This window comes from Propithecus coquereli, unplaced genomic scaffold, assembly GCF_000956105.1.
Source record: "Propithecus coquereli isolate 6110/MARCELLA unplaced genomic scaffold, Pcoq_1.0 Scaffold112, whole genome shotgun sequence".
NCBI classification, from domain to species: domain Eukaryota; kingdom Metazoa; phylum Chordata; class Mammalia; order Primates; family Indriidae; genus Propithecus; species Propithecus coquereli.
Genome location: NW_012135192.1, coordinates 4,645,500 through 4,654,927, shown reverse-complemented (window position 1 = coordinate 4,654,927; position 9,428 = coordinate 4,645,500). Strand labels below are relative to the sequence as shown.

Below are 9,428 nucleotides of genomic sequence, written 5' to 3'. Positions count from 1 at the left end.
GTGAGTAGAGACAATAACTTCACTTCATAAATGCCTGGCAGGGAAGAAGATCTCACTCGTTGTAAGTTGTCTTAAGCACCTAATGAAAGGAATTGTTTAGATGGTTTGAGACTCCAGTTTTCTTCTTGTGGACCCTGTGTATGAGACTCTGCGTTTTGGGCAGAATTATACAGAAGTAGAAGACAAAGTCCCAACCTTAAAGTTTGACTTAGAGACTGAGATGCTCCTCCCACATTCCTGGTGGAAGATCAACTGGTCAGATTCGAGGGTGTCAATGTGCTCTTTTGTTTTGATTATGAGAAAGGAATGCCTGGATCAAAACTCAGTTTCCAAGATTAGTCCTTTCAAAACAAGGAGAAAGTAAAAGGTACCAGAAAGGTATAATCTTTGGCTGTAGACCCCAACTTGGGAAATATAGCTCAGAGTCCACCACACAGACCAGTCCGTAAGAGGTGTTTATAGGAACTGGCGTTCTCCATCAGCATCGGAGTTTTGGTTGCACCGTGTCTTTCCCTACACTTGATATTGTCTGTCACCTTTTCCTTTTCAGGAGTCCCCAACCTATGGTGAGTTGTATAATTATATCATTATATATTACAATGTAATAATAATAGAAATAAAGTGCATACTAAATGTGATGCACTTGAATCATCCCAAAACCATCCCCCCTCCACCCCCAACCCCCAGTCCATGAAAAAATTGTCTTCCATGAAAATAGTTTCTGGTGCCAAAAAGGTTGGGGACCGCTACTAAATGTATTTAACCATTGCAGTCTTTGCTTCCATGCGTTAAAGCAAACTCGTGCTTTAAGCAGAATTTCTTTATTTTTCTTCTGCATCACTAGGAGATATAAAACCTTACATGTTTTCTCTTTACCTTCAAATAGGAAGACATGTTTGGCTTTTGAAATGTAGCTTACCAAAGACTTAGGCAGCGCTAGGCGTTTTGGAGCTTGTAGAGGTGGCTAGCTCACAGTGTGTACCATCCGCAGATGTGCAGCATGCATTTCTGGACTAGATGGACAAATGCAGCTGAACGAATGACCAGGAGCACAGAGTCGCACACAAGGTTGGAGGTTTCTTCCAACCTCTTGGTCTAATAGCTAGCCGTGGATTATATACTTCCTTCTTGTTAAGAAAATTCTTCCTTTGAAGTATTTTTTCCACACGAATAGCCTTACTTAGCCCTTCTTCTTGGTGAACTATTAACTTATGGAAGACACATTTGACTTTGAAATTTAGTTCAACTGCTGAGGTGCAAAAGAATTTCCAGATATTTATTTATGGACACTAGATGGCTTTAAAATAGTAAATAAAGGTATAGTCTAGTATGCCTGTCATGTGACAAGTCATTTTTTATATGTGTCAAGAGTTGTTTCAGCCACTCTGCAGACATGACACTGTGTGCTCTAGTAGATTTTTTCAGAAATACCAATATTACTTCTTTCCAGAAATTTGGAACTATCCGGGCAGATTTGATTGAACAGATGAGATTCAAACAGAGACTGAAAGTGATCCAGACATTGGAGGATACTACGAAACGCAACGTGGTAAGTCCCTTGAGAAGCAGCAGGCGGCCTCCTGTCTCCTTCCTTCCTCACATTCCTGCCTGCTCATATATTCCTGCTTGACAGAACTGAAGACGGTTTAAAAGAAGAAAATTAGGGACTTTCTCAATATGACATTTTTTGAGTTTGTGAAATTCATTGTGCTGATTATTTTTATAGGTACGAACCATTGTGACAGAAACTTCCTTTACCATTGATGAGCTGGAAGAACTTTATGCTCTTTTCAAGGTGAGTTTCCAAAGTAAATTCACATCCATTCAAAGGAGCAAAAGAGTTCGCTGTGATAATTCAGTTAGTTCTTGATCTTTCTGGTGAAGGGCTAGCACAAATCTCCACATGCACAAATAGGAAGGTAGAGCTGAGAGTACAAAACTTGAGTATTTAATATGAAAAATAAACATGTTCTTATAACTAACATAAGTTCTTGTTTTAGCTCCTTCGCACTTCATCTAATATTCTAGATGTTTCCTTGCCTTTAAGGAAATAGGTTATTGCTTCATAATACTCATTAAAACAATGGCTGAAATTCTTATACATTGTGATTTCCCATATTAAGCTGTAAAACACCCTTACAAAGAGATCATATGTAGCTAGAATCAGAATAAAGCTGTTTAAATGCCTAAGGAAAAGCATAATTGCTTCAATTTCTGTGATTTCCATTTTATGACTCAGCCCCTACCAATCTTGATTCTTAATAAGAAAGTATCATGTTATTAAATAAAGGAATGTATAATTTTTTCTTCTAGAGAAAATAGTTCTGTCAGAACTATCATCATCAACAACATAGGTTAAAATGTGGCATTGACAGGGAAAAAAATTTAAAAGATGCCTTTTATGCAGGTACCAATTCTATCACCATCTCTAAGTACTGTCAGAACTAAATCTGGCTATTTTGAGCATTGCAAAGATAGTACAAGAGAAAACATAAAGGAACAAACATAAAAATCAGAGCCGAACACGAGAAGTCCTTACAATCAGAGAATGCGACGGTAGTGAGCATAGCTTTGCACTGTTCTTGCTCATAGTCCCCCTTGCCTGTGAGCCCCTGGGGGACGCCACTGTTTTCTTTATTTTTGTTTCAGTAGTGCCTGGCAAAGTGCTCTAGTGTGAGTCCTAGTGTCTCTGCCCTGGTAGGTGTTCCAAACGTGTGTGTTGAATTAGTCATCAGTTCCCAATATACACAGTCCCTGTGTTCTGATGAGGAAACAGGTTCAGAGAGGCAGAGGCACTCTCAGTTTCGACGCTGGTTAGCGTGCACTTTGTGCAGCGGCGTTACCAAGAGGGGGCAAGGGCCCTACCGCCAGCCCCCATTCAGCACTTGCGGGTGACGGCTCTGCAGTGTGCCGCTCGTGAATGCTGTTCGTACGTGTTAAGCACCTGTAGCATATCTCTGTGTACGGTGGTTACCCATAAGGCAGGGGTCCCTCTGTTTCGTAAAGGAAAAATAATGGTCCAACTGAGATCAGATCTTAAAGGGATGCTGAAGATCTTAAGAAGTCTTCTTCCCAGGGTGGTGGGAGGTAGGGCTGGGATTCTGGGGCGCTAAGCTGAAGTGGGAGAAGCAGCCAGAGGCAGCAAGACCACAGACAGGTAAGAGAAAGGGCTATGACGGTAGACGGAGGAAGCTGACTCTGGGGGACACCGGAAGGAGAGAGACCAGGGCTGGTTGTACGGAAGTCCCTGATCTGGAGGTTGTTGAAGCCACGTCTTACCTGGGCAGTGCTCCACTCGCTGGTCTGTGCCTTCAGGGAGCAGGTGTGTCATCGGAACCCTGAGAACATGCTCCAGAAAGCTCGTTTCCTACTCAAAGCCCTGCCCTAAATGTGTGGTGACAGACTCCAGTTATCCAGCCCTCTAAGCGTGGAAAAAACAACCTAAGACCTTTGCTTGGTGTCAGGGACCAGCTGGAGTCTCTGGTACTGTGGAAGCCAAGATAAAACCTTCACTTATGGATTCTTTCTTGAGTCTTTGGAACACTTTAATTTATTTTCACAAACATTTACTGAGTCATTGCTATGTCTCAGGCACCCTGCCAGACTTTTTAGTCCTTTAAAAACCCAGTTTCTTGCTACTTTCCTGGAGATACAAAGGAATGATGATGCAGTCCCCCTCCCAAGAAGCTTACTGCAGGGGCTTTGGGGTAAAACTTGGAAGATTAAAGAATGCCTGAGGCAGATTTGGTGGAAAACGTAGTTCAGGGCCCCTTTGCCCTAGTTTCTCTTGAATTCTTTTTAAATTAGTCCTTCTGTTTCAATCTCTGACCCCCTAGCCCCCAAATGATTGTCTGTGGGGTCTCATCGAGGAACAAGGAAAGTGATCTGAAAGGCTTGTGTTCTGCTGGAGGTTGCGAGCTCCGTGAAGGTGCCTGCACCCATGTTCGGGCCTGGTTCAGAGTAACTTGGGTGCTTAGGAGGGAAATGCTTTGGGTAACCTTTATCGCCTGATACAGCTGAGGTATAGGGGACCCCTTCCAGGGATGTATTGCCAGCACTGTCCTGCCCGCAGAGGGTTGCTGGGCTCCACTCATGCTAGTTCAGAGAACGGCTCAGTTCAGGAGGCCACTCTGACCTCAGCATCCTCCTCCTTCTCTCTGACATCTCCCTGCCTGCTCCCTGCATCCAGGAATGCAGTCCCAAGGCCCTGCCAGGCTTCTCATTTAGCTTATTCACTACCATTCCCAGTAAATATTAATAATGGCAATCAGAACATTGGTCTTCTTGGCTCCTTTTCTAGTGAGAGCAGAAGTGAAGTACTACATAGTCACAATGGACTTCTCCCCTTTTCAGAAAATCAGCAAGATTTTCAAAAATGCTTTTTTCTATTATAATATTTATACATGCTTATAGTGAAATAGACAATGCAGTAGAGAATAAAGTAAGACATGCTCCTGTCTGCCGCCTGCCACCCAGCTGACTATAAAAGCCTGTGTGTGGGTGAGGGTGTTCTTCCAGACCTTTCCAGTACATGCTTTATATTTGTGGTCTTCCTCCAATGCGTGTGTATTTCTACCAGAGTCAGTGTGACCTCGCGAATAAAGAGGCTGCCTCACTCCTAAGGACAGAAACAGGAAGCCGTTTGCTGGATCCGGATCTCTCATCTGCTCACTGTAGTGGTTCCTATACTAATGATTTTTCTAGGGCTATTTGCAGGTGTATGAAATGGGACGACCACATCCCTGTACATTGAATACTGTATGACTCTAATATTTATGTGATTTTGGTGACCAGGAAAGCAGGGGGTTATGTACAATCCATGGGACATTAAAGTGGGATTTAGGAAACCCCAAATCTCATAACAATTCTGCTTTGATCAACTGACTGGTTGATCTTGTGTGAGCCCCTCCACGTGGGGGCTTTACCATCCTCACCTAGAAAACAAGGGGAGTGACATTATCTAAACTCCAGATCGTTTTCAGTTTAGCATTTTATTTATTTCCTTTAAGTTAGAAAAATTGTTTCCTTTATGGGAATTATTTTGAACCGTGACTAGGTAATCTGCACATCCAATAACTGAGCCTCACTTTCCTGCCAGGGGTAAGCTGCAGGAGCGCTGGTGTGGAGTCTTTGCAGGGCGGGTCTAGTGGGGACATGTTAGAACAAGGAGACCCAGGACCTTGAGGCCAGAGCCCTGCCCCAGGGGTGCACACAGGTTGACCTGAACCCGAGGGCCGGCCTTTTGTTCCTGGTATTTGCTGCGAAACAAGAGTCCCTAGTGATCACCCCGTTCTTCCTTTTTCAGGCAGAACATCTCACCAGCTGCTACTGGGGTGGGAGCAGCAATGCGCTGGACCGGCACGACCCCAGCCTGCCCTACCTCGAACAGTATCGCATTGACTTCGATCAGTTCAAGGGGATGTTTGCTCTTCTCTTTCCCTGGGCGTGCGGAACTCACTCTGACATTCTGGCCTCCCGCTTGTTCCAGCTATTAGATGAAAATGGAGACTCTCTGATCAACTTCCGGGAGTTTGTCTCTGGGCTGAGTAAGGACGTGATACTATTGCATGAACTGGGATGGGATGGTGGGGCAGTGACCCCAGCGTTCTCCGGCACCACCCTTGGGGGCACAGCCTGCACCGCCCGTGAGGGTTGGGTTCAGGGGGCAGAGAAACACATGTGAAGGCTTGCAAACTGCGTATAAAATTTGTTCTTAGTTAATGAATATATTGAAGAAGTCATTGCCTTCTGCATCAGCCAGCCCTCAACATTAGTTAAAAATACATTATTAGAGAATTCACAAGACAATAAAATGCCAACATAAACACTGAAACCACAGACCAGGACAGCTTCATGACAGGAAAAGAAATGTTTGGCTGGTGGATTGCTTTTCTTTGACAAAAAATTATATATAATTAAATATACAATTTTATTATATATAATTTCATAATATTTCATTAAAACATTTCATATTGTTTTTGATAAAGGGCTGAAAAACCACAATAGCTCTGCAGAATCGATGGAAGTCTTTTCTCTCCCCTTTGTCGGGAGGAAGGACCGTCGGCATGAGCTCCACGCCTCCCCAGCAGCACGCGGGCAGCTGCCTGTCTGCCTTGCTGTCTGACTTTCTTACTGCCTTGTATAATACTGCCCTTCTGGACTTTGTTCCATATATAACTGAACAAAAAAAAGCCCCATGATATAGTAGAGCTTGGCCCACCTGGTGTGAGGTTGTAGGTGTAGCAGGCATTATGTCAGAATGAGGTAGGAAGGAATTTTCTTTAAAATTCTATTTATAACCTTGAGCCATATATTCAAAGAGCTACAAGTAGAACTACCATTTGATCCAGCAATCCCATTACTGGGCATCTACCCAAAAGAACAAAATACAGTCTATAAAAAAGACATCTGCACTGGAACGTTCATAGCAGCACAATTCACAATTGCAAAGATATGGAAACAACCCAATGGGTATACACACACCTAGTGGGTGTGGTGCGCACCATCTGGGGGATGGACACTCTTGAAGCTCTGACTCAGGTGGGGCAGAGGCAACATATGTAAGCTAAACAATTATACCCCCGTAATATGCTGAAATAAAAAAATTAAAAATTAAATGATAAACCTAAGGAAAGGTAAAAAGGTCAGGCATAGACAGTATTTCCCAACAGTATTTCCAGAGAGCACCCTTAATCTGTAAGAATAATGTCTGGAAGGCATAAAGCCCTGAGGAAGCTGCTGGTTTTTTAGAAAGGGAAGGGATGCAGGTGAGGTCCTTTTGGGTTAAAAAAAAAAAATTGTATAAAACTCTTACCTATATGCTTAAAAAGGAGAATCTGGAGGGACTAGCCGTTATTGAATGCAGTTACTGTTCTGATGCTTTAGAATTTGTACTATACCACTTAATCCAAATGGCAGCTCTCCAAAGCAATAATAATAATGATAACTACCATTTATGCAGGATTTACTCTGTCCCAGGCACTGCCCTAATGCATTTAATCTGCCCAAGGGCATACCACTACAAAGTTCTTGTTCGAATCCAGATACCCTGGAGGCACAATTTGTCTTTTACTATTTTGCTTTATTACCTACCTGCTTGCTACTAGTATCCCCATTTTCAGCTAAAGAAATGGAAGCTCAGGAAAGTTAAGTAACTTGCTGGAACATTGGTTTTTAACCAGTCAATAAATATCTGTTGAATTGAACTAAGAGGCACAATTAGTACATGCTGGACCCAGGATTCAAATGAGGGATGTCTGTGTTGAAAGCTTATCCTTTTCTCACTCCTCGATGCTGAGGATAGCAAAAGGGGACTTTTTTTAGGAGGAAGGAGGCAGTATTCATTTTTAACTACACATATCATACATAAGTACATTCTCCTTTTTTTAAAAGTGAAACAAAACAGACAAGGGTAAAGATTCCTTTGACCCTATCCTAATCTTTTCTGCTTCCAAGGTAACTACTGATTATCGTATTGATGTTCATCAAAAAGGGAATTTTTAAAAAAATTATCTTTGGACTGGAATAAGAGGAGGAAAAAGAGACAGGTTCTTCATGTAGAAAGTGACAGAAATAAATATAAATATTCATTTACTTAAATTCGGTCAATTCCAGTAAGGGGAATACTCTTCAGGATGTTCAAGAAAGGAAAGAGGGTCTTGAAGTCCAGGATAGAGTGAGCATTGGGAAAGAATGCCTGGACTTCTTAAAATGCAGCTGAGTTCCTGAGCAAAGTAAACTACATCCCAGATTGCTGGGAGAACTCTCAGATGTGATTGCAGATCTGCTGTCAGTTATGTTGGTCAGTTACAGTTATGGAGACAAGCAAGTAGAGCAGAAATAAGACATTCTGTCTGAGTTTAAAGAAATTAAAAAATGAATTCTGAAAAGGATGTATCAGTAATTTTAGTGTCATTCCCCTGAAAGATCCTTCTAGAAATTACTGAACAGTCTATGTGGAATTAGAAATGAGGTATTATTGTCAGAAGCCATAAATTAGCTCTATCTCCTTTTCCAGCAGCGTTGCTGAAAGGTAGAGTCTCTAAACGTGTTAGTGAGTCATGAAGCATCCGGTTATTGGGTAAACAATTCATTATAAATGGAAAAAGTGGAAGTGTATGGAAGTTGGTGATTGCATAACTTGCTGAACCCTGCACCCAAGATGTGATGGTTAATAAGTCAATTTCAACCGAAAGAGAGTTCAGTAGTACCTTGGGCCCAGTATTTAACCTCTTTGTGATTGTAGCCTTATTTGCCAAATAGATAAATGAAACAATTCAAGTAAAATTCATAGAAGAGGGCCTGCCTCAAAAAGTGTTGTTTTTTATGGTTACTATGATGACTGTTCATCCCCCTCTGGACTCAGCTGGCAACTGACCCATGAAGGTAGAGAAGGCATACTTACCAAACGGATGGGCTACACAAAGGTGGGGGAGACAGCCCATATGTTAGGTGATAAAAATGAGATTTTAGAAATTATGATAGGTGGAAATAATTGGCCAAAAAAAGTTGATAGGGATAAATCCAAAGCCCTAAATTTAAAGAAATAACTGTTAAAGAACTAGGCAAGATGTCTGCATATAGTATCAGAGGGGTTTCAAGCATGGGATGTAGAGTCAGGTGAATCTAGGTTCGAATCCTGGGCCTGCCACTTACTAGTTTATGACCTTGTACAAATTACTTAACCTCAATAAGCTCCACTTGTCTCATCTATTAAATGGGAATAATAGCTGTGCGTATCTCACAGAGTTATTGTAAGACATAAGCTAAATAATACAGAGAAAGTAGTTGGCCTAGGGCTTAACACAGAGTGAATGTTTGATAAACGTCTGTCATTATTTTCATGGTAAGTATTATGAGTCAATATGCAAACATCTTGGGGTTTAGCTAGCCGTGCGGTCAATATGAAACTCCAGAGTGAGAGTGTAGAAAGTTGAGTTCATGCTTCAGGCTGTGCTAATGGAAGGGTCAAGAACAGTTTCACCATTCCCTGCAGCGGCCAAGAGGCTTCTGGAGCTCTGTCCAGAGCGATAGTGATTGAGAAATTAACACATAAGGCGGATGTGGATAAGAATAGGGAAGGGTATACAAACCATGTCATATGACAAAGTTGAGAAATTTGGAGAGGCAAAACCTGGGAAAATAAAGTTGCCCCAAAAAGATAACCTTGAGGAGGACAGGACAGCTATCCTTGAAATCTGAAGAATTATATGGAAGAGGCAAGACATCTATTCTGTTTGTCTTTGCAGAATAAGATAAGGCGAAGAGGAATAGTTCTAAACTCGTTTTGGGTCATGGTCTCTCTGAGATCTGGTAATGATTATGGACATTTTCTTCCCAATGACAGACACACATAAACAAAATTTTACATTTTATGGGGTTCGTGGACTTTATATATAAAGTTGAAACTACAGGTTAAGGGTCATTAG

General features: G+C 41.9%; 1 protein-coding gene across 1 annotated transcript in view; it reads left to right on the top strand.

The window, feature by feature from the left end:
* TBC1D9 (TBC1 domain family, member 9 (with GRAM domain)) overlaps positions 1 to 9,428 on the top strand; it is a 116,274-nt gene that overhangs the window by 95,915 nt on the left and 10,931 nt on the right. The window contains exons 14-16 of the mRNA XM_012654942.1: positions 1,451 to 1,549; positions 1,727 to 1,795; positions 5,306 to 5,546. Coding sequence (XP_012510396.1) covers positions 1,451 to 1,549; positions 1,727 to 1,795; positions 5,306 to 5,546 — 409 coding nt within the window. The remainder of the gene's footprint in view (positions 1 to 1,450; positions 1,550 to 1,726; positions 1,796 to 5,305; positions 5,547 to 9,428) is intronic.